We start from the raw sequence: 26,976 nt of genomic DNA, 5'->3' as shown, positions 1-26,976 counted from the left end.
TTTATATTTAATACATATTTCGCGACGTGACAATTATAAGGTTCTAATAAGTGATTTTGGTGAAAATTCAAATTGTTTGTTTTACGATTTTTTTTAAACATTTTCTATCAAGTATAAATTAAAGGAATTTAATATTTTAACAAGCCAAAATGATATTAATAGATCCTATCATTTTTTTAAATAAATACTTAATAAATTTAAGAGATATCACTGATAACGTAAACACTGATCAATAGAATGCAAATGTTAGTTAGAACCTTATAGTACTCAGGTTGCGATTTGTTTTACTCATAAGACATGCTTTTTGCATCAATGTTTATAAAGTCCGTTTTTTTTTTAAAACCACCAACACCGCAGTTTTCCACGGCATTACAACCGGCAACGTTGCCTAGGGAGATTTTTGGTGAGAAAATAGTTGTCAAATTTTTGACATTTCTGAAAATTAGGCAGTGTTTTCGTTAAAAACGTTTCTTTTACAGCCTGTTGGATTGCAAATCAAATGATTTAATAGTGAAAAGACTCGGCACAGCCTGAAAGGCCGTTTTGTGTAATCAAATTGTCAATTAGGCAGCTAACCTATTTGATTTTATCACCAAAAAGTCACCATCGACGACGTTGCCGGTTGTAAAGTGGTGGGAGAGTGCGGTGTTGGTGGTTTTTTAATAAAAAAACGGACTTTAACTAATAAGCTTATAATATTGTAGCAGCCTACTTATAGCGATAATAATTTTGACTTCATAAACAAGCCTTTTTAAACAATTTTAGATTTAATTAATTAAGAAGTCTTCCATTTAAATAAATCAAATTTATAAACAACCAATCCCTTGACTTTTCTAATCACATTTTGACAGCCAAACCCAATTACACCCTTATATTACATGCAAAAATTAATTAAATTACCAACCTTCTTTGTGTCTACAAAAGATTTCCAGTAATCTATAATAGTATATTACGCAACGTGTGGGGTAAGAAGCCAATTACGCACGAGGGGAAAAATTGTGCGCGAGGCGAAGCCGAGCTTTATAATTCCACGAGAGCGTAATTGGCTTTACCCCCGAGTTGCGTACTATACTTTTTCTACGACTTGCTTTCCCGCAGCCGTGAAATTTTTTTCGATTATTTTTGATAAAATACAACAAAAGTTGAATTTTACATGATTTTTATTAAGACATTGTTAATTCAAACATTATTATAAGGAACAACTCAACAAGAACAAAGAACCATTTTCACAAATTATGAACAATTTCACAATGTTTGTAATTTGTCGATTACTATAACAGGAGTAGAAACAGATCATTACTCGAAATGATGACACATACAATCAAATTAATAAGTTACACATTTTATTCTAATTGAAACCTCACCCAGCCAGCCAGACTTGCTATAAATTAAGGTAAAGAAAAATTAAATTTATGGAAACGTTCCACCTGTCCCTGAAGTTTAAGACAATCAGAAAAACACCCTAATTTAGAGAAGGGGAACGGGCAAAACTATCCTAAAACAACAAATAGTAAATTGAGAAAATATTAGACTAATCAGAAAAGAAGTCATCTGAATTAAGAAAGCTTTACAAAATTTTCTAAAACTTTTAACTTAGAGTTTTATTAGACATTTACATTACATTACTTAATAATATGAACTACCCAGCCAATTAGCGAACATGTTGAACACAATATATTTTTTAAAGAGATTCAACCCAAAATAAATCAGGAAGAATTCAGAAATTTGAATGGTCTATACTTACCACAAAAAGTATTAGTTGGCAGGTATTTAAAGACGTAATACACTGTGTTAAACGCCTTAAACTGCCGACATTATTTTAATCATTATTATATTTAAGGGACCGCTTCAAATACCTAAATTCATTTGAAAAAATATTTTCAAATTTTGTGCTAACTTTGCTGGGCAGTGAATCATGTCTAAACATCCCAAAATCACGATGACTCGTAGAGCGTTTCTTATGTGAAGTTACTTAAAAAAAAAGTTATATTCCAGAAAGAATCTAACCCCAGTTGTCGGTTTCCAAATCAACAATGTTTTCTACTATACTAGAGCCGTTTTTGCGTAAAAGGTTGTTAAATTTTGTTATAAACTGCTACAAAACTTTCAACCTTATATCTTTGGAATCAGAGCCCGTCGCGTAAAATCCTTTTAGCCTTTTACTAAGGAGATCGTCTCCTACAGCATATATAAAAAAATTTAAAATCCGTGATTTCCATCTCTGATAGTCCCCTTGTAAGTCAAAACTTAAAATTGATAATTCAGGGTTGGTATAGAAAATTAACGGTCTCATTGTTTACGGTTTACATCCAAAATTTCATTTTACAAAATTTTTTTTTTTCCAAACGTCACAAAAGTCACTATTTTTTAGTCGTTTCTAGACCAAGGTTACTAAAATTAACAGGTTTGCTACAAAGTTTTGAGCCAATAGGAACAGGCCTCTTGAACTGGCGCGAATACGTCATCGGAAAGCTCTTTTAAATTCTAATTGAATTTTTTCATTGCTATTATTATTTAAAACAGCAATATTTAACACTCTGATGCTTCTACAAGAACTTTGTTAAACAGCATTGACGATCAACAATGTTTTTACACCCCAAACCAATTGACAGAACTTTCTTGTGACGTCATTTATGGTCACACGACCCTAGCAACCAAAAGAGGGTGGAGTTTCAGCCTTAGTAACGAGCAAACCTGCTTAATTTAGGAACCTTGTTTCTAGACAGTAGTAAAGTAGGCAATTGTCAAATGTCAAAAAAAAAGAAAAAGAAAAAGTACTTTTTGTGACGATTACTATGTCAGACTTACATTTTGTATGGCAAAAAAACATAATAAATTTTGAAGTGTCAATTAAGCGAACAGCGTCCTGCTAAATTTTTAAAAATTACATTTCTTAGGCGTCGCGATGTTAAACAAAAATAGTGATGAAAAGCAAATTTTTGCGACAGATTGTGGAGCTTGATCAACCATCAGCTTATGCAAAATTACAAAATTTTATCTTTGAAATTAGAGACGATTTTGGGGGTGACCATCAGTGTTCGACGGAAGCCAATAAAAAATTGAATATTTTTTTTTGAGGTGGTTTTTAGCACAAAATTACCTTTCCGACCCTGTAAACAATGTATATGTAACAAAAAGACTGTTCTACTGTGCAATTAATTAACAATTTAAGGGGGGTGAAAGCACATTTAAAAAAGTCTCAACCACTGATCATCTCTATTCATCATCATTATTGCCACAATATGCCAACTGCTTTCCTAAAATTTGTATTTACCGCGCGTTTGCTTGTATTTTTCAGGCGTCCATTTCACCCTTCCACTGGAAAACGCCGTCGGCGTCTGGCTACACGAGAGATCACGGCAAATTCAGATGCTGTACAGCCGTCGCCGGATACGGAAGTGTGCTCTTCAACATAATTTCCTTTCGTCGACATAAAATAAACGTGCGGCAACGATTCAATTTTCTACCCCAACTATTTTCACTTTCTTGGTCCCAGTAGACTTATTCCTTAAATTATCAAATATTATTATCTCACTTAGTAAAATCGAACAAGTGTTTAAAAATGTGATAATGAATAATTTTTTGATCAGGATGGAGATTTAGTGTGAATTATGTAAATAATGTAAAAACTGAATTTTGTGACAAGAACTGAAACTTTTTGTAAATATGTACAAACTGTGGTGTTGGCTGATACTTGGCGTCGCCGCAAGCCAAGGTAAGAACAATTTATTATTGTAGAGAAAAGAAAAATCGGAGCGTAATAAAATAACACGCATTCATAGGAGAACGTGATTTATCATCCCCTAACATACTCACGTATCTAATGAATACTAATTGCATGAAATTTATCATTCCAAAAAACCGAACGTAAACTTTGCTGCTAATAAAACAAGTAAAAACCCACCCCAATTACGCAGTCAAACTTTGACTTGTGTTTTGTTGTAGATCGTAATCCTGAACAGGGATAAATTAGTCGTAATTAAATTCATTCCGTCTTTTATTTGCTGAATAATTTCCTAAATAAATTGCCTTGGATTCAAAGAAAGTTTCGTAAAACATCTACAAGAAAATGGATTTGTGACAAGCTGCACCTAGATGGATTAACCCTAACCTTTGCGCAATCCATTTAAACAATCTTGAAATTGATCATATCAAACGTGACACACATTTCTAGAATTTTCAAAGCTTACCGCTTATTGACTTTGACTCGCTTGAGGGCACTGTGGCTCTGCTATACCTATCAAATTCCCATTTACCAAATGTAATATTTAAAATCAATAACAATTTTTGATAAATTTATTGCCACAAAAAATTGCATCTTAAGCAGAATTAATTGCACTTACACATTTGAACAAATTAAAAATTGGTAATTCTATGTGGAATAACATATTATAAGTTGCGGACGAAAGTTTGCAATAGGGGAATAGGCTGGGTATTAAAGTGTTAAATACAATTTACTTAGTTGAAAGCTCTGAAAGCTCATGCTAGATTCTGATTGTTATTATTATAAAATCAATGTCTTATGTGTAACTTCGTGGATACGTAATGATGAGTTTGAAACTTCCATCGTGGGGCGTAAATTTAACAACGTAATTTAGGTTGGGTAGATTGTGATTCGATATAATAAAACTCATAAATGATTTTTGCTGAAATTAAGGATTTTTTCTCCTAACGTTATATTAATCACAACTTATACGACAGTTTTTGATTACGTAAGTGTGATTTATATGATGAGGAGTCGGTTTACATAATGATTTGATTGCGATTAAGTTAATTTCGCAACTAATTTGATGATTGCTGGCATTTAATTGGCGGAAAAACAGTCACATAGCACATTAATACATAGTAATAGCCATAATTTTAAGCAAAAATAGAATGTTATTCGCAGTATAAGTGACTTTATGTTCTCATATAGTTTTACTTATACTTCTCATACTATCATCTATTGTTGGTTGTGGTAGATACTTCTAAGGTATGGATTTTTTTGTTGATTTTAAAAGTATTTTGTGCGCCTCCGTCATTTTTCATGAGATTTGTGATACTCATTTTCGGCAAGAAAATCACCTTTTGAATGTCTAGGCAGTCAAAAGTGACATTTCGAATAGTTGGTTTTATTTTGCAGGTTGGCATCGCTGCATAAATGTCAATTGTGTCAATTTGTGTGCTGATTTGGAGGCCAATGACCTTCGAAAATAATAAAGATAGACTAATTAAGCAAAGATACCACAAAAATTTGCTGAAACACATTTGAATTTAAATTAATCTGCAATCGTTTGATTTGAGTAGGATGCTACCAACTTATTTCCCAGCTGATAAAATTCCCCTAAATGAGGGAATGACGCTTCAAATTCAAAGTCAAAATAAATAACTATTAATAATTGTCGGCGCACAAAATTTCGTGTTTGACACGGTTAGAAAATGTTTTGGAAATGCGAGGAAAGTATTGAAATCCGAGCCCGGAGGGCGACCATTTTCTAGCCTAGTGAAACAAATAACTATTATATACCCATTTGTGTTTTTTAATCAAAATTGGACATTGATATTTGAGGGTTGCTCAGGAAATTAATTGAAGTATCTAAATAAAATAAGGAATTAACTCGTTTTACATACTATAAAAATAATTAAAACATAAAACAACAAATTACTTTGGAAAAAAAAGCTATTAAAAGTAATCGAAAAATGTGGCTTACTTTAAAAACATTTCTACTTTGAAAAGATAATTAAATTCGTCCCACACTGTAGTCAGTTCCTCAAAGTATAAAAGTTTGTTTAAACATAATCGATTTATCCTATTTACGTAGGGAAATCCAAGGCAGAAAAAGTACGTTAATGTTTGCAAGACTTAAAAGACTTCAAAAGAGTACTTAATCGGACATAAGCGACATTGCATATCAACATAATGATTATTGTAATAGCTGTAGCTTGTAGGAGCTGTTTTTGTTACAAGTTGTGAAATTGTAGTGTTTTACGCACTAGATGGGTTTGCTCACTTAATTACACTTCACGTGAGTAAGATATACGTGTAGAAAACAAGCTGCATTTATTAAAGATAAATACTGTTTTGCACGGTTTTGGGGCAGCGGCAGTCACATTGTTTATTCTTGTTATTGTTTTTTAATTCATTCGAAGTTAACAAAGAAAATATGAAACATTTACCTTCAACTTCAAAAACTTCCAAAACATTCATACACCTATTGAGTAATAGAAACCGAAACTCTCATAATACCACATACACCTGATAAGTATACATCCTTGCCAATAACAAAAAACAAAGAAAATAAACTAACAGTTATAAATAATTACTACAATTGCAATATTCAATACACATATTTCGAAAAAACAAAAAATAAAGATTTCTAAAATTGACGCCTGTTAATTTTTTTTAGGCGACTTTAACTGAAAATGAAATTTTTAGGCCTTAAAAGCGGCCTAAAAGTGAGTCTTTTCTGGCCGCAAACATTTTCGGCCGATCTATGGTGGCGCCATCTATCCATAGTTTTGCATATTACATCAAGATACCGATATTACCCTCAATTTTATAATTATTTGGGTAAAATCAAATCAACAAACTGCTGTAAAGTGCAACAAAGACGTGTTGACTTATTGAAAATGAACATGTCTAGCAGTGCTCCTGCAACAACATTAAAAAACACATTAAACCTAATTCATACAAATTGTGAAGCTACACGTGCTGAAACTGCAAATATAAATAAAGAAAATATGAACTTTTCTGAAGGGTTCATAAATATTTACAATTATTCAGTTGTTATAATTGATTAAATCAATAAATCATAAATAAAAATTAATTAACTTGTAAATTTAATGAAGTCGCCTAAAAAATCTTGTGTGTAACACGGCCAAAAAGTGCCATTTTGCCCTCGCCTTCTTTCTGGCCTCGGCTAGCGCCTCGGCCATTAAAAAAAGGCTCGGCCAAAAAAAAACCACTTTTTGGCCTTGGTACACAAATAGCTATTTTAGACGACTTAAACTAAAATTGGAATTTTTAGGCCTCAAAAGCGGCCTAAAAGTAAGTCTTTTCTGGCCGCAAACATTTTTGGCCGATTTATGGTGGCGCCATCTATCCATCGTTTTGCATATTACATCAAGATACCGATATTACCCCCAATTTTATAATTATTTGGGTAAAATCAAATCGACAAACTGTTGTAAAGTGCAACAAACACGTGTTGAATTATTGAAAATGAACATGGATAGCATTGCTGCTGCAACTACATCAAAAGCACATCAAACCTAATTCATACAAATTGTGAAGCTTCACAAGCCAAAACTGCTAATGTAAATAAACAAAATATGAACTTTTCTGAAGGATTTATAAATATTTACAATTATTCAGTTGTTATAAATGATTAGATCAATAAATCATAAATAAAAATTAATTCACTTGTTAATTTAATGATGTCGCCTAAAAAATCTTGTGTGTCTCACGGCCAAAAAGTGCCATTTTGCCCTCGGCCATTAAAAAAAGACTCGGTCAAAAAAGAGTCACTTTTTGGATTTGGTACACAAATAACTATTGTTGTTGAAAAAATAGCACTTGGAATTCGAGGAGAAAGTCGATTTTTTTGTTCGTTGATTTTGTTTACTCACGAACAAACTATGACTTTTACCCCTTGGAAAATATACTGTAATATGTCTAGAATTAAAAAGAAATAAAATTATAAAAATAATAAATTGAGCGTAAAATTAAAGTCGTAAAATAAAGGATTTAAGTCGAGTAATTTATATTATTGACCAGGAAAATATCTAAGAATCAAATCAAAGCAAAACAGGTTAGCAGTGAAATAAGTGGTTAAAAGACCAGCTTTCTTGAGCTCTTTTAGAAGAAACAATCAATAACCATGATAGCCGCCATTAAATCACAAATTTACGTGCATCAAAATGAGGCAACTAGCAGCCACTGCTTTTATTACAGTAATTTTACATGGGGTGAAATAAAAAAAAGTTGTTTTAATTCAACGTGCCCACAAATCGCATCCTTTAGGTTTATTATTTTACAATTAAGTTTCTGTTTTGAAAAGACCTTAGCTCAGATATCTTGGATACTAAATTCAAATTTTTGTTATCATGGGTACTAAAAATTAGAATTCCTTTAATCTGGGAGAGTAGATGTTGATTTTTTAATAATAGTCAAACAGACCCTACAATGAGAATGGATGACTCAATTAGTTAGGAATAATAAATCAGTGTGCAATCAAAAGAAGTGTACACAGACTTCAAGAGAAAAGCCATGGATTTATTAGCATGAAATTGAAGCTTAAATTTACACAATTATGAAATTGTTAGCAAATTCTTCCTTAAACATAGGAAACTTTAGGTACAGAAAAGCGAAATGCTTCTCCAGAATTTTTTGATGTAATAGTGAGTTAAAAAGTTTGACATCTCGTTTTGTGTAACACATATAAAAGACTGGCTTTGAATTAGCAATTTTCATTATTATTTGATTAATTACTGCTCGAAATTTACCTCTTTTTGTGGTTACAAACTGTGATCTTGTGGCTCGATTTTTCCAGATGATAAATTTCCGTGAGGTGGTTCAACTGTATTTGTATTTGCATCACTTTTGCTCTTTAGTTAATGTTAACATGAAAAACGCTCTTGTGTTTGAGTTATCGTAATTTCATTGTGGCGTTTCAAACCCTTTTCTGATAATAAATTCCTCGATTCACATATGGACCATTCATAATATCGAAATTTTTTCGTTTTATTAGCTTTTTCTAAATCCCATATGGGCTCTACATTTAGATTTTGCAAGTAAAGCTCGTTTCAATGGCTGGAAGCACGATAAAAAGCTTTATTTGTTACATTTGATAAAAAGTTTACCTCGCTTCCTGTTGAACAGCGAGAAAATAAATCATTTTTATTATTAACTAATGTATCTTTCGAGCGATCGTAAAAAAGCTATTTGGGGGCCAACGGATAAACTTTAGCCCTTAAACCTATGTATAATGTTGTCTAAACATTGACGTTTATGGGACAAAATATGAATTATTCAGAACCAGCGACAAAGCTAACTTGTTTGGTTATATTTAAACTGTTCCCAAATAAAACCCCTAAAACTTTGTATTTAGTTTAGGAAGGAAGTTGGAAAATTGCCTTCCGCAGACGGTATTTTAGTTTTGATACAAAATTCAAGAACACAAGATGCGATTTCGTTACGTAACCATTGCCTAGTTCATCATTTATTTCGCTTAAAAACAACAGCACGTTTCAAAGCGAGTGACTGATGTGTTTGCTATTTATTCATTCTTCTTTCCCAGCGAAAATAACCTTTTTTAGATTAGAATCATGTATAAAATAGACATCGACGTCCCTCCGTCTAGCTAGAAAATGGAAAGTTTTTATTTATTTCTACAATTTAAACAATTTATACGAGCAATTTGAATTTGTTTGTTTTTCCCGTTGTACCAACCACTGCTACTACATTTAAACGATGCGCTATGGATAAAATACCTCAAGATTCGTATTTAATTTTAGTGGAGAATAAAAAATACATTTTGGACTGGGTTTTCTAGAAAGGACTAATTTCATTTGTGCGGGTGCCAGCATGTGTGCGTTTAATTTAAATGGTGTTAATTTAATACTAAGAAAATAAGACTTATAATGTGACATTTGTTCGTAACTATGTGTAATATCTATTTGAGGAAATTACACAAAATTTTATTTTTCTTGAAGATTTTTTGTACGCGCCTAATTTAAAATGCGGTTCTGTGATTTGTCGTTTCTGCAATACCTGCGAATCAAACAAAACCTGTCTCATTTGTCAAATTGTCACCAAATTGTAGGCGAATTAACAATAAATTGGTTTTTGTTAATTTTAGTGCAGATTAGCAGGTTTTGCATTACAGAATTTAAATCCTACTGATTTCTTAAATTGTTCTTTTATAAATTGAAAAATTCTCTGCAGGAAAAATGTCGTTTAGTCAACAAGTTTTGAAAAAAAAAGTGCTGTAAAGTGAAAAGTTATTTCTAAAGTGAACTTATTACTCAGACAGAACTTTTTCCAAACAATTTGGTACCAGGAAACGTCAAAGATATTAATTTTATGAAAATTTAATATGAGTCAAAAAAATGAATGATACTACAGCGTCTTCAAATTTATTCAAAATATAGAAAAATCGACCAACAACTTTTTATCAGTTGCTGCATATGTTTTATCTATGATTTTGCGGTCTGACCAGTGAAATCAATTAGAAACACCAGATTTATCGAAAACTACAACAACTAAAAATTTACAAAAACCTTAAAAGTTTACAAAACTTAATTTTTTTCTGAATAACAAAAAAAATAAATCCGCGTTGGAAAGCAGCAGAGATCAATTTAGGAATTCCATGCAAATAAGTATGAAACAGTTTTGTGAAATTATTAACATGTTAAGCATAATTAATAAACGAAAGTTGTGCGCACAATAAAGTAACTAAACATTATCCCTACACGTAACACTACGACCTTCACTTCTGAACTCCATCAGAAGTTCAACAAAAACTTTGTGCTGTTTCGAGGGACGTCTCAGGGGTCTATTCCCAAGATGTCTTACCATTAATATCACGCTGGCAAAAGGAAGTTATCAGATCTGAGGTCGCGTCGAGAGATCGGTTTCCCTTTAATAAATATTTAGTTGATGTGCTGATAGAAGCCCTTAAGGACCTAGATCATTTAATTGGAATTTGATAGTGCACAAGGCGGATAATTGAAACTCGCGATAAGAGAAGCCTCAGAGATCTAATTAAACTACTTAAAGAAAATAATTTCGCTTTAATGAACAACTAGAGTAAGAGGTAACCAAACATTTAAAGCTTCTAATAATTCAACTAGCTGCAAAAAGTGTAAATTGTTCGCGAAAGCTCGGCCCATTATTGCACGGTGGTTTTGCTCTCATCCCGGATCGGGAAATGGCAGTGCTTTTACAGTTATGTCGCTAATTTAGCGGGAATACACCACTACATAAATAACGTTGCTGTATAATGCAGCAATTAAGCGCGAAATGCAATTAGTAGCGTAATATGATTTCACGGCGTCGACTCTAACTTTTACCTCGTCAACACCATGTGAACTTTATGAGGAGGGTTCACAATTCTATTTATAATATTACGCACAGCGTCTGGGGCTATAATTATAATTGATGCTCTCCAGAGGAGAATTAACACTGACAGTGCGAATCCAGATTCAAGACCGTTTTTTTATCCGGAAAGTATCTCATCAAGATCAGAGGAGATTTTATGCAAACATTAAATTTCAGTAAAAAGGAGAAAAAACTCCTGGTCTTTGTATAATGTTTTGTGAAGAATGAATTTAATTTATTTTTCGTTAAACTGGTTCTTATTTTCTCTTTGTTATAGCCCGGTATTTGCAATGAACAACATTAATCTTATTGCTAAAATAAACAATTTGGAAATATTATACGAATAAATGAATATTTTTAAATTTTGAATATACAGGATGTCTGGAAAGTGGCGCACCATCTTAAAAGGGGGGTAATTGGCTGATTCCCCAGAGTACCAAAAAAATGTAAACAAAAAATTCAAACTCTCTGTTTTCGCAGGACGACCAAAAGAAAATTAGGAAAATGGCAACATTGCTGAACTGTTCCTCCAATAATTTAAATTTCCAGTAAACGTTGCTGTATTGTTGGCGTTAATCAGGTCGACATTCTGTATACATACCTACTTTAACTAAACCTAATTTTTAATAACAAATACTACTTTTTCTCCAAACGTTAGATTCAGTTAAACGACCGACAATGAGTAAACTCAAATTGAACTATAAACATGGCTATGCATGTAGTTGTCATTGATGACATTTACTGTAAAAAATATTGGTTTCAAAAAGTTTCAAAATTAAGATCGTTCAAGTGCCAAAGAAAAGGTCTCAAATAGTAACCGTCACAAAAAGTACTTTTTCTGCCTAGGCAGCAAAAGTGTTTCCATGTCAACGAGCGCTTTTCATTACTTATAACAAAATTGTCTACTTTACTGTCTAAAAACGACTGAAAAATAGTGACTTTTGTGACGTTTGGAGAAAAAAATTATAGTATTCATTCATTCAACGCGTTTATAAACTTCTGAAGACACTTGTTCTACTCGTGCCTAAAATGACTTTTATAATACCTACCGTTTAGTCAGGATTTTTACGATATGTTAAGAAAAACTAATGTGAAACATACTTTAATGTCATTGATGATTGAGATTGTTCAAAATTCTAACTATAACAAAAGTGTTCTATTTAATTTAGTTTTGGACGAAATTTGTACTAGAGCAGTGGGAAGGCATTTCAAAAGTAGAATTGCTTCCTGATTTTGAAACTGTTATTATCACAAAGAATATGGATTAATTTTTAGAAAAAAAAACACGTTTTGTTAACTTTCAAAAGATTTGTAACCATTTGAATATTGAATGTCTCATAAAAATGAAGATTTTCGATAAATCTCGCGTGGAAGCTCATTAATAAAAGTTATGCAACAACTGTTAAAAAGTTATTTATCTTAATCGGTTACTGCCACCAGATTCAAGTGAAGATGCAAAAAAGTAATTTTTAGTAACACCCTCCTTATTTCATGCTAATTTTCCAGATTAGCGATTATTTGTGTTTAAACCTTTCAAAAATTTCCACCCTTTATTTTTATTTGGTCCAAACGAAGCAAACTATAGGTACTTATTTACAATATTGACAATTAACTAATACATAGGTAATACAAACTCAATGCCGGCGGATCGGAATACACGATGAAAAATAATTGAAATGGAATATAATATAAAAAGTGTAGACAAAAATATTAACATTATGTACATAATTTAGCTATCACGAATTGGCATCGACCTTTGTTTCCTAGAGTCAATTAATTCCGGCAACATGTGATCAAAATAAAACGTAATCAAACTTAATCAATTTTGGTTCCATTTTATCTTTCCAAAAAGTTGTGTGTTCATAAATATATTCATATTTGATATTATATACTTTCTTGTCCAAACCAAACACCCAGAATGCACATTTTTTTTCGTGTTTTTCGTGATTTGGTAATACCAATTATGATTTGAATTTATAATGTATGTTCCATTTTTTTCTAGTTTCCAGAAGTCAACCTTTTTATTCTCCACCGCATCTTTAAAGTCTGAATTAGTGGGTTTTTCAGTAAAAGTTGAACCGGCCGGCGGCAAAATGAAAGAAATTGGCATTACCTAGTAAAATTGCATCCGGTCAGATTGCTCCATAGAGTCTTCAAAACAATTTTGTTTCGTTCAACATTTTTCATTTAAATTTTAGTAAAATAAGAAAGAAATAAACATAAATAATAAAATATGTAATAAGAAAAATAATAAAAAACTACTATTTTATTAAATTTCATTTTCTAAATTTTATGTCCAAAACCGTGAAATAGTCGAGAAATTAATTCGTGTGTCATTGAAAGACATTAGTTGCAAACATGACTATCAATCGAATGAATGTTCATACTACATATAGTTGTTTCTATAATTTCATACATCAAGCATTATGAAACTTCGTTGTGCTTGTACTTATTAGCACTTTTAATAACGCTCTTCTAATTGTAATCATTTTATTATCCTCTGTGCGAAACAGGCAGGTAAAAATTTTAGAAGAAATCTCTTGATTTACAACTTCCAAAGCTGGTCAAGAAACCGCAAATGAGGGTACGCTTATAAATCACCCTAGTCGTAAATTATCTGCAAAGTTCAAAGCTTCGATTGAAAAATTTTTAGTTTATCTCTCTCATAACTAGAGCAATTTTAATGATATCGATTTAAACTTAGCGGGAAAGTGATTCTGAAAGTGTTCTTTACTAATTCTAAGTTTAAAAATTCACAAAAATCGGACATAAACTTATTATTTTTTTATATTAAATTATCGAATTTTTCAGTCAGAAAAAGAAGAAATTTTTCAGAAGTCATTTAACTTTTAAATTAAATGTTTTTTTCAATGTTTGATACTTAGTTTTAGAAGAAAATGTGAATGCAAGCAGTTGAGAATAAGAACGAAACTGATACATTAAAAAATAAGCGAAATATTTAGACGATACTTTACATGGGATTCTCCATAAGAAAAATGTCTTGGCACTCGCCTTAAGACTACCTTTAAAGAGTTCTATAGTATGGTTATAAAATAATGCGCCAATAAACTGTATTAGTCATCCGATTATGAGTTAGGTTTTATGTATTTAACTATTTCTATAGATTTTGGCAATGCAATGATGATGTGACAATGAAAAGAAATAGACAAAAGGACAAAAACTACATAGTTCGGAAAGTAATATAATAAGAAAATGTAATGAAAATCATGAAAGGTTTTAATCAGCTTCCGTCTTCTAGCCTTGTTAATTATATCTGCCGATGGGGTAGCAGTGAAGAGCAGATTTGATGTTAAAACATTACGAATTAGAAGTGGAGCTATTCATGAAAACTTGAGATTAAAGTCAAGTAATGACATCATTAAATTTGAAGCAGTTTACATGAATGCTATTAAAACAGAGTGGTCCCGAGTGATGTACTGTCTTTTATATCATAGTTATTAAGTTTACAAAAGTAACATTTTAGATAGGTTTTTGAGAAAATTCTCAAATGAATAGAATTGAACAGAATACAGAGAAAAGGAAGTGAGGCACTGAAAATTTACATTTAACATAAAATTAAAGATTTAAGAGCCTTATTAAAATAGAACGAAAAAGTAATATGAGATATGAGTTGGGAGAAAAGAGCCTGCAGTTAATTGTGTCGTATTTTCAAATTTTAACATCAAAGTTTTGAAATGGAGAGAGCTTTTAACACGCTGTGATTTAAATATCAAAGTTCTGGGCAAAAATGAAATTAGGTTTTGTGAATCTTTGTCATAGTTACAACTTTTTTAACGTGTATGAAAGTGTCAATGTAAGGACCATTAAAGGTGCGTTTACGAAAATTGTATAATTAATAATTACTATCTACGTATTGATTGTTGTTTAATTTCTACAAAACCTTCGCTTATTATTATGCGCCCATTCTTTATACAATTTACAAGATAAAGAAAGAATTTCTCGAAAGTAACGTGAAGATCTAAAGATTTTTTCACTCTCTAACTTTAATCGTAAATTCCTAACATCTGATGCATTAATTATTTATGTTCATTGCACTCATGTAATAGTACAGTTGTTTGGCATGTCAAAATCATACCTAACTTAATATTAAAGTTGCAACATCCGAGTCAGTAACAGAGCGTTTACAAATTTACTTTTCTTTTCTAATTTCCTCCCGAGGTAGTGGCAACATTGATTGATGACGTCCATTAGGGGATTTTGTCAACTACTCCGTAATGTCAGCGAAAAAGTGTTGAGATTGAAGATTGCTTTAATAATAAATGGAACACTTGCAAATCGAAAGTAATTTAGAACGCCCTCAGTCGACATATCGACGCGCATTTCTGAGGGTGAATCTTGAAGCTAATAGAGTGTTTCAGCTTCTATTATATTTAGGGGTTGAACAAGCGGCTGTTCGTATTTTGGTGCTTTGCCCGTTTATCTCGTTCTGTATTGCCTTCGTTTCCTTTCCTCGGTTTCCATTATAATGCGTCGGCGTATTTATAGCTGCTTTTATTATTATTTCGCTTGCGGTCCATTCATTCGGAAAAATCGTGCACCTATTTATACAGGAATGTAAGGACAATAATGATCCTGCTGCTTTGCAGCAGGCGTATCCAACTTTATTAGAGGTTTTATTTTTATTTTTTCTCAACCTCGACCTGATGAAAGAATTTTCCTGGAAAATGCCTTGGAATTGATTATAATATTTTCAATTTGTCGGGAAGATAAATTAACTTACTGGTGATGGTGGAAAGCTTTTGTTCTCCATGAATTCAAAGCAAGATTTAAGGACGGCTCTAAACAATTCTATCACCACGAATGAACCTAAATTACTCAAGGATTGTTTTTCTCTCATTAACTGCATCAAGATTGTTTAGGCAAATCTGGAACAGTTAATTACGGGCCATTGTTTTGCTTCTGCTCCCTGGACATGAATTTTTAAAACTGTTAAATAGTCCAAGGGATAATGTAAACATGCATATTATTAAACGTGCTTTTCGAGCAGTTAATATAATGTTAGAGCTTGTCCTTTTGGTACATTTTAGGGTTTTCAGTGAAATGCTCGGTTGATATTGTCGAGATTTTGATGAGAGCAAAAAATGTAAAATATTGTTTGGTCTCTTGAATTGCATTCTTGAAATGCCGTCCAAAATATTATGCTCCCAACTGTAGTAATTTCTAAGGAGTTATTTTTCATAAAATTTTTAACTTGAAAGATGCATTCACACCAACTTTTAGAGCAACTTGTCTGTTTCTGTTAAGTGTTTTTAAAAGTTTCAGTGAGTTGCTAGATCCTTTTTATTAGTGACCTGCAGTAACATATTATTATTATGCAAGGAATTCAAATGAAGATTTTAAAGAATTTGAAAGTCTGAAGGATTTAAGTTTTAACAATCTCAGAAATTTTAAAGTTTTTAGGGATTTGAAAGAAAAATTGATAAGAATCTCAAGGTGTTTAAAGATACACAGATAAAAATAGGTACAAATATAATTCAAAGCAACCGATAGAATGTAAAATAAATATCAAAATCGAAACAAATCCAAAAAAAATGGAAATAATATGACAAATTTGGAGAATCTTAAACTTAAGAATTAAAAAAAAATGAAAAATTTAAAAAAACAAAAATTAAACACTTTAAGCATTTGAAGCGTGATGTGATTAATCTGTTGGACTAAAATCATCTGAAGAAAACATCACTTTAAAAACTTGATAAAGAATGTGAACAAGATAAAATTAAAATGTTCTCAAGTTTGAAAAATGAATGGAAAGTTTAAAGATTTCTAAATCATCACAATGTAATTAATTATGTATAAAGGCGGAGATTTACCTACTAATGCTAATGCTAATTCGACAGCAGTCATTCTATCAACTGCCAATAGTTTTCTTTGATTTTTTTTCGTATTTTTAAGCCTAGTTAACTTGCTCATTATTCTAATTAGTTGAGACTGATTGTGAGTATCTCGGTAATTTTATTAGTTCCAAAAGTTAATATTCATCAAAAGACACTTAGCAACTTTGTCTTAAAACCCAAAAGACCAATATTGTAAATTAGTTTTCGTCACAGAACTTGTCTTTGGTTGAAGAAACCCAATTAGAGTTTCAACAAACGTACGCCGCAACCACAGCCGTTTGTATTTCGAACGAGTAGTTTCAAAGATGATGAAGGAAGTTCTGCACACAATAATAGGTTCTATAAAAGATAAATCAATTTATTAGACAGGAAGCAAACTTTAATAAAACTTAATTTATACTACAATACGTCTAATAAATCACAAATCCTCATCTTTCCGTCGCAACACGCAGCTTTAAATCATGATTTACCAACTTTTAAAAAGGCATTTCTCTTTTCCCAACTAGAGCAGACTCTGGTGAGCACATCACCCATTCCACCACTTCAGGACTAAACAAAAAAACGAATTTGATGGATGCTGCAACAAAAAACGCTCAAGTTTAATATTCGAAATCGGATGTCAACGCCAAGGATTTTTAATTCCGTTAAAATTACGAGGATGACGATTCCAGGTGAATTGAAATGGATCCTGAATGTTTGTTTCATCTCTGTTGCATTTCAAGTTACACGACTTTACTTTTTCGCTTTTCTTCGCAGGAAATCATTTCAATTTTAAATTTCATTGAAATTCCACGCTATCCTTGCCTCTTTATCACTCCATTACGGTATCAAATATCACCTTTTCAATCTGATAATGTCGCTTCTTTCATATCTTCAGGTCATATTTCAGCATTCGGGCTACGCGAGCTTTTTGTGGAGTATTGTATTGATGTAAAACTGTGGCCTTGACCGGTCTTCCAAAAGCTCATTCTGAGCTCCTTTGCCTTTTTACTACGAAAGATTATTGATCTCATTTGTACGAGACGGATGAAATTATGTGTAGTGAAAAATTGCAGCGGAAAATTGCTAAGACGCTTGTTTAAGGCGATTAAGAGACCCCAAGTATTCTGTGTAGTGTAGCTCCTAATCGCCTTACTAAATAACATCAAAAGGTTTATACATAAATTCTACAGGTTTCGCTAAACAAAGCTGAAGAAATAAGTGGAAAATAACTTGTTGGCTACTTTGGCTGCAAAGTTTTACATTTAAATACGTTTTAATAATTCTAAGTGATCATTTCTTGTAAGCGCAACGTGCAAGTAACTTTTCAAAGCACTGTTGGGAATAATGCAAAAGATAAAGATAGGAAATGTAGAAGATGCAAATGAGTTTCCAACTTCTCGCTAGTTTGGAGCTGTATTTCTTTTCGCAAAACTTGGATCAAGTTTCTTGGATTTATATTCAATACTTGCTTTTGTAATGATGTTATTTGAATCATCCTGAATGAAAATTAGTTTTTTTGAAAGTTTAGCGAATACCTACATACAATATTGCGAGAGATTTAAGCAACTACATAGTTGTAAAATAATTCTATTTGCTGAAATTATTTTCGCTTAATGAAATAATCAGATTTCTAGCATTTCGCTCCCGGGTTAATGGAAAACAAATATGTTAATACGAAAGAAACGAATGAATAAATTGTGACTTGTAACAATGTGAAATACAATATGTACATATAAACGTACATTATTGCAAAATTCGATTATTGTTAGTATTATTTCCCAGAACATGGAAAATTGATGATTCTGGTAAAACAATTTCCATTACATAACAGTTAAGCTAATTGTGAACAATAGAATGAAAATCAACAAAAGCAGCATTATATGCTAGCAAATATTTTATTAGGTTTCCTGTATCCAATTCAATTTGAAACGTTCAGGTAAAATGGATGTATTGTCAATATTTTGGAATTGTGATATTAACATATACAGGGTCCGGCAACACTTGTGTCCACCCCCAAAATCATCTTTAATTTTAAAGATAAAACTTTTAAAATTTGCATACGCTCACAGTTAACAAAGCTCTAGAAGCTGACGCAAAAATTTGTTTTTTATCACTGATAGTTTTGACGTCGCGACGCTTTAAAAATGTAATTTTTAGGTAATTGTGAGGGTTTGTGATATCAACCCCTAATTTAATTTTTTTTCACTATAAATATGTTTAAAATATCTCAGTTATTATTTTAGATTCAATGCAAATTGTCTTCAAAATTTGAGAAAAAAATGCTGTTTTATCAAGTTAGTTTCCAATTTCATCAATCTTACTTGGTGAAATTGTCGCTTTGTCGATGTTAATTAACGATTTGTGGTGTCCATAAAGTGCAACATGCCCGTGTTAATCAAAATTAGCCTTTATAAAAGGGAATGAAGTGACTTGTGAAATTTTGGTGTAAACGTAGTTTGCCACAGCGCCGTCATAATTTTGAAAACTAACTTGATAAAGCAGCATTTTTTTCGCAAATTTTAAACACAATTTGTATTTGATTTAAAACAAAAATTCAAATATTTTTGTTACAGTTATGTTGAAAAAAATTTGAATTCGCGAATATTTCCGCAAAAACTCAAAAATCGCTAAAAATTAGACTTCTTGGGCGTCGCGACGCTAAACAAACCGTGATAAAAAACAATTTTTTTGTCAGCTTCTAGAGCTTTGTCAACTGTGAACGTATGCAAATTTTCAAAATTTTGTCTTTAAAATTAAAGACGATTTTGGGGGTGGACACAAGTGTTGCCGGACCCTGTATATTAGTTTACTTATAAAAAGTTCAATATCTGTAGATATACCAACGTACGTCATTTTTCCTGCAGAGAATTTATCAATTTAGTGTAAAAGGAGCAATTTTAGAAAATACCATGATGAAAAACATATAGTTATATTGAAATATCTGCTAATCTAAACTGAAACAATAAAAACGAATTTATTACTGATTTTCCCACAATTTGGTGGAGAGGAATTTGAGGAGGAATTTGAGGAGAAAATCAACATTGTGTAACTCGCTCTACTGAACGACTAATCACAGAGTCGCATTTTAAATTTGGCGCCAACAAAAATTTTTTGGAGAAAAAAAAATGAAAAATTTGACAAAATAAATGCATGAAGAAACTATGTAAAATTAATTCATTAGGCATACAAAAATAATACATTAAAAACAAGAAGTAATGCCTTGCAATGAGGTAATTCCACGCATAACTTTTTCGCGGTTCTCGCTTATAAATTTGAAATTGGCCATAAGGTATGCTAAAATGCGTTCTAAGTTTCTAAATTCAAAAAACTTGTTTGACATTATTGTTCGACATGCGTGAAATTACCCCTATAATAGGGGTAATTTCACGCAATACAGTTCCCAAAATATTAATTTTTTGACAAAAATGTACTCAAGATTTTTCAAAAACTTTTACATTATTACGTAGTCTCGTTGTTACAATTATTGTTTGTCAGAAATGTCTTCTCTTTTCGATATTATAAGTTTTTAGGTGATTTTTGCCCGCTCTTTCCTAGGTCTTATTATTTGCCGCAGGTACCTTACATTGCATAATATGCTACAAAAACAAGTGTAAAAACAAAATTTAACAAGAATCAAATACTGTTTAAAAATGTACATTAAATTAAAATTTCAAGGTTTTATAAGTTGTAAAATCAGTAGACAACATTGCAACTTTCTCAATCTAATTCAGATAAATAATAGGTTTACAGCCTTTATACCATTTTTAATGAAATTCCGGAATTCCCATTGTTTTGATAATTGATGGATCTAAAAAATTACAGCAATATTATTTAACAATGGTGGATGCGCCGGGTCCTTTTCATGTAAATCTCTTAAATATCAGCAAAAATGTGTCTGAATAGTTATTGTAAATGTGATCATATATTCAAATGAATAATTGCTAAGCCAATATTAATAATGTTGTTACGTCTTCAAAGTTGCGAATTTTGCTGGTCGTTGTAATCATAAATCCATTTATGAGACCTGTTTAATTTAATCTTTCTATGAAAGCACTCTTTCATCAAATTCCTGCTGCATTGGCGTTTTCTTGAATTTCCAGTTTTTCCCTTCCATTCACGTCTAACGTTGCCAGTTTCTCCAAAATCTGTGAAATCTCCAAATAAAGGAGTAAGTCATCCGCTTTAAGTCTCAAGTTTTCGTCGTCGTAAAAGTTAGGTCGTTTTTACACCCCAAACGAGGCCAACGCCTGGCTTAATTCCTCCCCTCAAATACGTGATTAACCACTCTAAACCAACAAACTAATGCAACCCCAATAAAAGTGTGTGTATTTAGAGAAAACGGTGATCCGACTTTCTATCACGTCAATTTCGAGGCTTGTTTGTAAAGGTTCGGGTATCAGAGCCGCAATAAATAACTTTATCTCTTCTGTCGGCTTTAGTTCTGAAATTTTCTCTGACGGTTATTCTGATAACGTTTTCGTGTTACATTCGCTGTAAAAAGGTTTGTGGCTGTGGTAATGCGCCATGTGTTCCTATTTACTGAAAACAAGTCTGCTCTTTAAGCCCTCATTTACCATTTATAATGGACGGTCCTCTGATAAATTTATATCCACGTCATTTTACAGACATTCTTAATTTAGACTAACGAGCCTGGATTATCGAGTAATTTGCCGGAATGCTTGGGGTTAATTATTGCCATCTTGGGAAGGGTTAGGACTGGCTTTTATACACTGGCTTACATTTACGTTTTTGTGAGGGTAAAAAGGAACCAGGGATAATATGTGTGTCAAATACAGAGAAGAGTTATGTTGGGGGACAGGTTGGCGAAAATATTAATTAGGTCCAGTTATAAAAAATGTTTTACTGGTGGAGAGGTGGACAGTCAAAAAATTGTTTTCAATTTTCGTAACGTCTTGCTTTAACTCAGTTTGTAAACCGCAACTGTTATAATCCAAATGAAATTATTCAAAATAGGAATTTATTTAACCTTTACACTGCTCGGCCCGGAAAAATCCGCAAAATAATAATTCGCTCAAACTGCTCCGAGCGGATATATTCGCATTGATTAAGAAGTGGTCAACTGCTCAAAACGTAATTTTTTGATGACGCAAATATGGTTCTCTACCTCAGAGGAATACACAGTCACAAAAGCTTTCATTTTTTTAAATATTTTTTTTTTACCGTTCCCTGCTCAGAGCGTATATATCCGTCTACGACTAAAATTCATTTGAAATCTATTCCATGCATCTTTTTATCCACGCAGTTTAAAAGTAGATACGAACTAAGGGCCAGGTAATATCACCATAATAATCAGCTCTCATCTCAATGTTACCTTGTTTAATATATTGACGTTGTGGAAAATTAAAATCTCTATGAACATTTTTAAAACTAGTTAATCGGCCAAGTGCTCAAGACGTTAATATACGCTAAGGCAGAACACCGATCAACTGCTCGGAACGTATATTGTCGCAGGAGCTGACAAACCGCGCACAGTTACAAAATTTTCCAAAAAACATTGCGCAGTGAAAAGGTTAATATACCTAACTTCTTAGTCGCACTTTATGCAAATTAAGTAATTCAACGAAATCCTCGACATCTCGTCATATAATAACATGCAAAATATGATTATAAATCAGTCAATTTGAAATTCTTATCAAATTGTTGTTATTAGGTACTTGTGTTTCATCCACTTAAATTCTAAATTGCATATCATAAAAACCAAAAAAATCAGCGCACTCTAACGATAAATAAAACTTCCCTTACAATAGTAACTCTCCTGAAAAACCTTCTTAATTACACTACCTTGAGATGACTGCACTCCACTCCATAATTCACTCTTTTCACTTCCTTCCTCATTTTTTCTCTGGGGCGTGTGAACACCCGGATTAATCCGGTATTTGATGAATCGTTTCGGTTTAAATCCGGCACGTTTTAATAATCTATTAAACTTGGGCGAGCAAATCTATAAATCTATCTTTTGCTGACAAATTGTAATTATTTGACCACATTTCGTGTTTCAGTGTTGTCGATGCGGTTTGGGCGCTCTGCTACCCTTAGCACGACTCCAACTCCTGATGACGACGATGATGAATGGGACGACGATGAGTCGTCGGAAATTGAAGATGATGGGAAGATTTATAAGAATCCGAGAAATTCGCCGTCGACACTTTGTCCAAGGGATGACACACAAGCTACGCAACTGGTATTTCAGTTTTAATTAAAATACATTAAATTAACATATTATTTTAATACTCATTATTACAATCTGTGTTAACAAACAATTTTTATCGAAGTTTCACTTCAAATAGAAGATAGTTCAATGACTTTGAAAAATTCCCTCATTGCTTTTGGTTTGTACTGTCTATTTCTATAGTTGTTATTTTTACAAAAAGGTAGAATATAAAACTTATGTATAGCAACACATGTATTGAAATAGCTTTAATTTCGATGTCTCTAAATCACGGGAATGCACAAAAAATACATTTGGAATCGAAAAACAGGCAAAACCCTAGTCTAATCGTAGCTAGTGAACTCTTCAGCGCCGTTAATTTGTAACTTAAAACAACGGCACCTCTTTTAGTCTGCACTGGAGCATTTGTTTTATCTCCGAAACTGTCATGTAAACTTAATTTTTCTTCCTTTTTGTGGTGAATAATTCAAAAATTTATTCGCAGAGAGAGAAAAGTAAAGTTTATACAGTGCGATCAAAAATTAAATGACTTATATTTGTTTATATCGTCTTAAAAATAAAGCATGAATATTTTTTTGAAGCTAAATAAATGCAGAAATAAAAGCATTGAAGAATACAAATGCTTGTTTCGTTAGTTTGTACGCTAGTGTCCCGGTCCAAAATGGCTATTAATTATGAAGCTATAAAAATATTTTTTTTTGTACCTGTAGAGGAAACGGAGCGCTTCAAATTGAGGCAATCAGTTTTAATGATTTAAACGCCAAAAACTACGTTTTTCAAAAAACAAAATTGCGAAATTGATGGCAAAACTTAACCTATTATGTCGCACTTAGAAGTTGAAATTAAAATGCTTGAAACATGCCATAAATTCCTGAACATTGTGCGATACCACAATAATCTTAAATTTTGTTTGAGAAATTCCTATTAAAAGGAATTGCGACTGTTTTGAAACATTATTTATACGTTAACCTCAGATTCTGTCTTGTATTCTCATATGAAATCTGGAAAAAGTCTTCGTATAGATTTTAAATTAGAGCAATTTAGCTGTTACAAACGTTTTATTTTAGGACAAAAATATGTCGCTGAGTAACTAACATCGGATCTTTAAATATTAATTCATAAAACGTTTGTGATTGAGTTATTTTAAATGACTGTTATATAAAATCTAATGAGTTTAGTTTTTTCCGCAGAATTACTTTCAAGACAGAATTTGTAGTTAACGGGCCCTTCGTGATTTCTGAAACACCTGTATATGTATACAGGGTCCGGCAACACTTGTGTCCAACCCCAAAATCGTCTTTAATTTTAAAGATAAAATTTTAAAAATTTGCATACGTTCATAGTTGACAAAGCTTTAGAAGCTGACGGAAAAATTTCTTTTTTATTACGGTTTGTTGGGCGTCGCGGCGCCTAAAAAGTATAATTTTTAGCGATTTTTGAGTTTTTGCGGAAATATTCACGAATTCAAATTTTTTTCAACATAGTTTGAGTTTTAAATCTAATGCAAATTGTGTTTAAAATTTGCGAAACAAACGCTGTTTTATCAAGTTAGTTTTCAAAATTATGGCGGCGCAGTGGCAAACTACGTTTACACCAAAATTTCACAAGTCACTTCATTCTTCTGTATGAAGGTCAATTTTGATTAATTTGGGCATGTTGCACTTTCTGGACACTAAAAATCGATAATTAACATCGATAAAGCGACAATTTCACCAAGAAAGACTTTTGTTACAATCTAAAGAGAACCAAAGGATAGATGTCATTTGTGACACGAGATGTTGACAGATGGGTGTAAACGTAGTTCCCAATTTTGACGTAATGAAATTGAAAACAAACTTGATAAAACAGCATTTTTTTGTCAAATTTTGAATTCAATTTGGATTAAATCTAAAATGACAACTGAGATACTTTTAACACATTTATACTGAAAAACAATTAAATTAGGGATTGAATTTACAAACCCTCACAATTAGCTAAAAAATGTATTTTTAAGGCGTCGCGATGCCAAAACTATGAGTGATAAATAACAAATTTTTGTGTCAGCTTCTAGAACTTCGTCAACTTTGAGCGTATACAAATTTTCAAAATTTTATCTTTAAAATTAAAGATGAATTTGGGGGTAGACACAAGTGTTGCCGGAGCCTGTATGTATATCTAATGTGTACGTCGCAATTTTTTGTTTTTTTTTTAATTTTTTAAATGTCTCTAACTGATCTTTTAATCTTTAAACTTTCTATTTTTTGTAGCCCAAATTCAAATTTTTTCAGTTTCTCACTCCGTTTTAGTTACTAATTTTCATCTTTTCAGGATGCTTTAGATTTTGGATGCATATGTTGTAATTTTAAATCCATCAAATTCCTTTTATCTTTGTATCAATAAAATTATTTAGATTTTTAACATTTATTTTTAGAATATTAGATCATTTATCCAAAACTAACCATTCCAATTGAGCTTATTGTTTCAACGGCAAAATTGTTGTTTGCATTAATTCATAATATTTAATAAACAAACAATTGTTATTAAAAATTATTATGAATTTTAATCGGACCAATTTTGCCATAAAAATTAAACATTAATTATATTATAATTAAAAATGAAAATCAATGTACCTAATTTGTCGCTTTTTATAAATATTTACTGTTATTCATTAACTATTCTTATAATTCAGAACATCTTAAATGGCAATTATATTTTTCAAAAGGCTTTTACCGTACAAAGATGTGCAAGACGAATCAAATTAACATTTCATGAAATAACTTTTTTGCAGTCCAGAGAACATTGTACTTTCTGTTTTCCATTTATGATTTGCTTTCTACTTAACATTATTATTTTCAATTAATTCTTTTTAACTCGCCCCAAAAAATCCATTAACTTTTAACATAATAAGACATCGATCGTAAAGCGAACAAAGAATTAGATCATAAGCCTCCAATCTAATTTCCAGGGTCATAGATGTCTCCGGAAGTGTTCGTCAGACGAAGACTGCAAAAGTAAGAAGAAGAAGTGCCTTTGTGATGGAGCTTGTGGAATGTCTTGTATTAAACCCGGTAAAAGGCGAAAGGGAAATTCGCAGACGGATATGTCTTCACTTTGCTTTTAGATAGGGAATGTCCAGAACCGGAGCAAATCCCCTTTGGTAGTGTAGCGTACACGGAAAGAGTGTTTGGTGCCAAAGCGAGCTATTCATGTCAACACGGTTATCATGTCGTAGGATTACAAAGTCGAACGTGTCAAGCTGACGGAAAATGGGCAGGAGCGGCGCCAGTTTGCAAACAGAATAGTGAGTATGAAGAAATTGATGTTTCTAGATTTAGTTTATATTCATTCGTATTTTAAATTTTTTTCTAAAACATGAAACTGTGTTTTATAATTATTTTTCCTACGACCCCATATGAAAGTGGCATTTTCCACACGGTTAAATGACTCCGAAAGTTGATGTTTTCGTACATCCATTTCCGAAAGTAAAAGTCACTAGTGTGATATGAATATATCCGCACAGACCTGTCAAAATTGACAGTTATTTTAAAAAACAAATGTAATTCTTGAATTTTTGTCTTAAATATCTAGACGATTCACTGTAAAACAACACGCATAATGGTAAAAATGAATTGGTTAGGTCGTTTCTGACAAGACAATTTTGACGGATATATTCATATCACACTAGTGACTTTTACTTTCGTAAATGGATGTACGAAAACATCAACCATCTAACTATCTGAAATACGTCACTTTTATTAGATATAATATAAATAATAGATAAGAAATGAACTATTGTCAAGACTTATGGTCTCTTCCTGATGATGGAAGGTCGTAGGAAAAATAGTGTACACAACTCGTCGGAAAGTGTCTTTCTTGCACTCGTGTAACAT

General features: G+C 31.9%; 1 protein-coding gene across 9 annotated transcripts in view; it reads left to right on the top strand.

Moving 5' to 3' along the window:
• Nucleotides 1–3,323: 3,323 nt before the first annotated feature.
• Hasp (Hig-anchoring scaffold protein) overlaps nt 3,324–26,976 on the top strand; it is a 49,983-nt gene continuing 26,330 nt past the window's right edge. For 4 of the 9 annotated variants that reach the window (XM_088039449.1, XM_088039476.1, XM_088039457.1 and 1 more), the window contains exons 1-4: nt 3,325–3,715; nt 22,938–23,119; nt 26,052–26,154; nt 26,208–26,387. In XM_088039449.1, the coding sequence (XP_087895575.1) occupies nt 3,667–3,715; nt 22,938–23,119; nt 26,052–26,154; nt 26,208–26,387 (514 nt within the window). In that variant the 5' untranslated portion in view covers nt 3,325–3,666. Of the gene's footprint in view, nt 3,716–4,808; nt 4,973–22,937; nt 23,120–26,051; nt 26,155–26,207; nt 26,388–26,976 lie in introns of those variants that run through there. The other 5 variants (XM_088039492.1, XM_088039483.1, XM_088039507.1 and 2 more) reach the window with 3 other exon arrangements.

Source organism: Gnatocerus cornutus, chromosome 1 (assembly GCF_029298725.1).
Source record: "Gnatocerus cornutus isolate USDA-ARS CGAHR chromosome 1, icGnaCorn1.1, whole genome shotgun sequence".
In the NCBI taxonomy this organism is placed as follows: domain Eukaryota; kingdom Metazoa; phylum Arthropoda; class Insecta; order Coleoptera; family Tenebrionidae; genus Gnatocerus; species Gnatocerus cornutus.
Note: the sequence above shows the minus strand (reverse complement) of the source record. Positions and strands in the feature narration are given on the sequence as shown.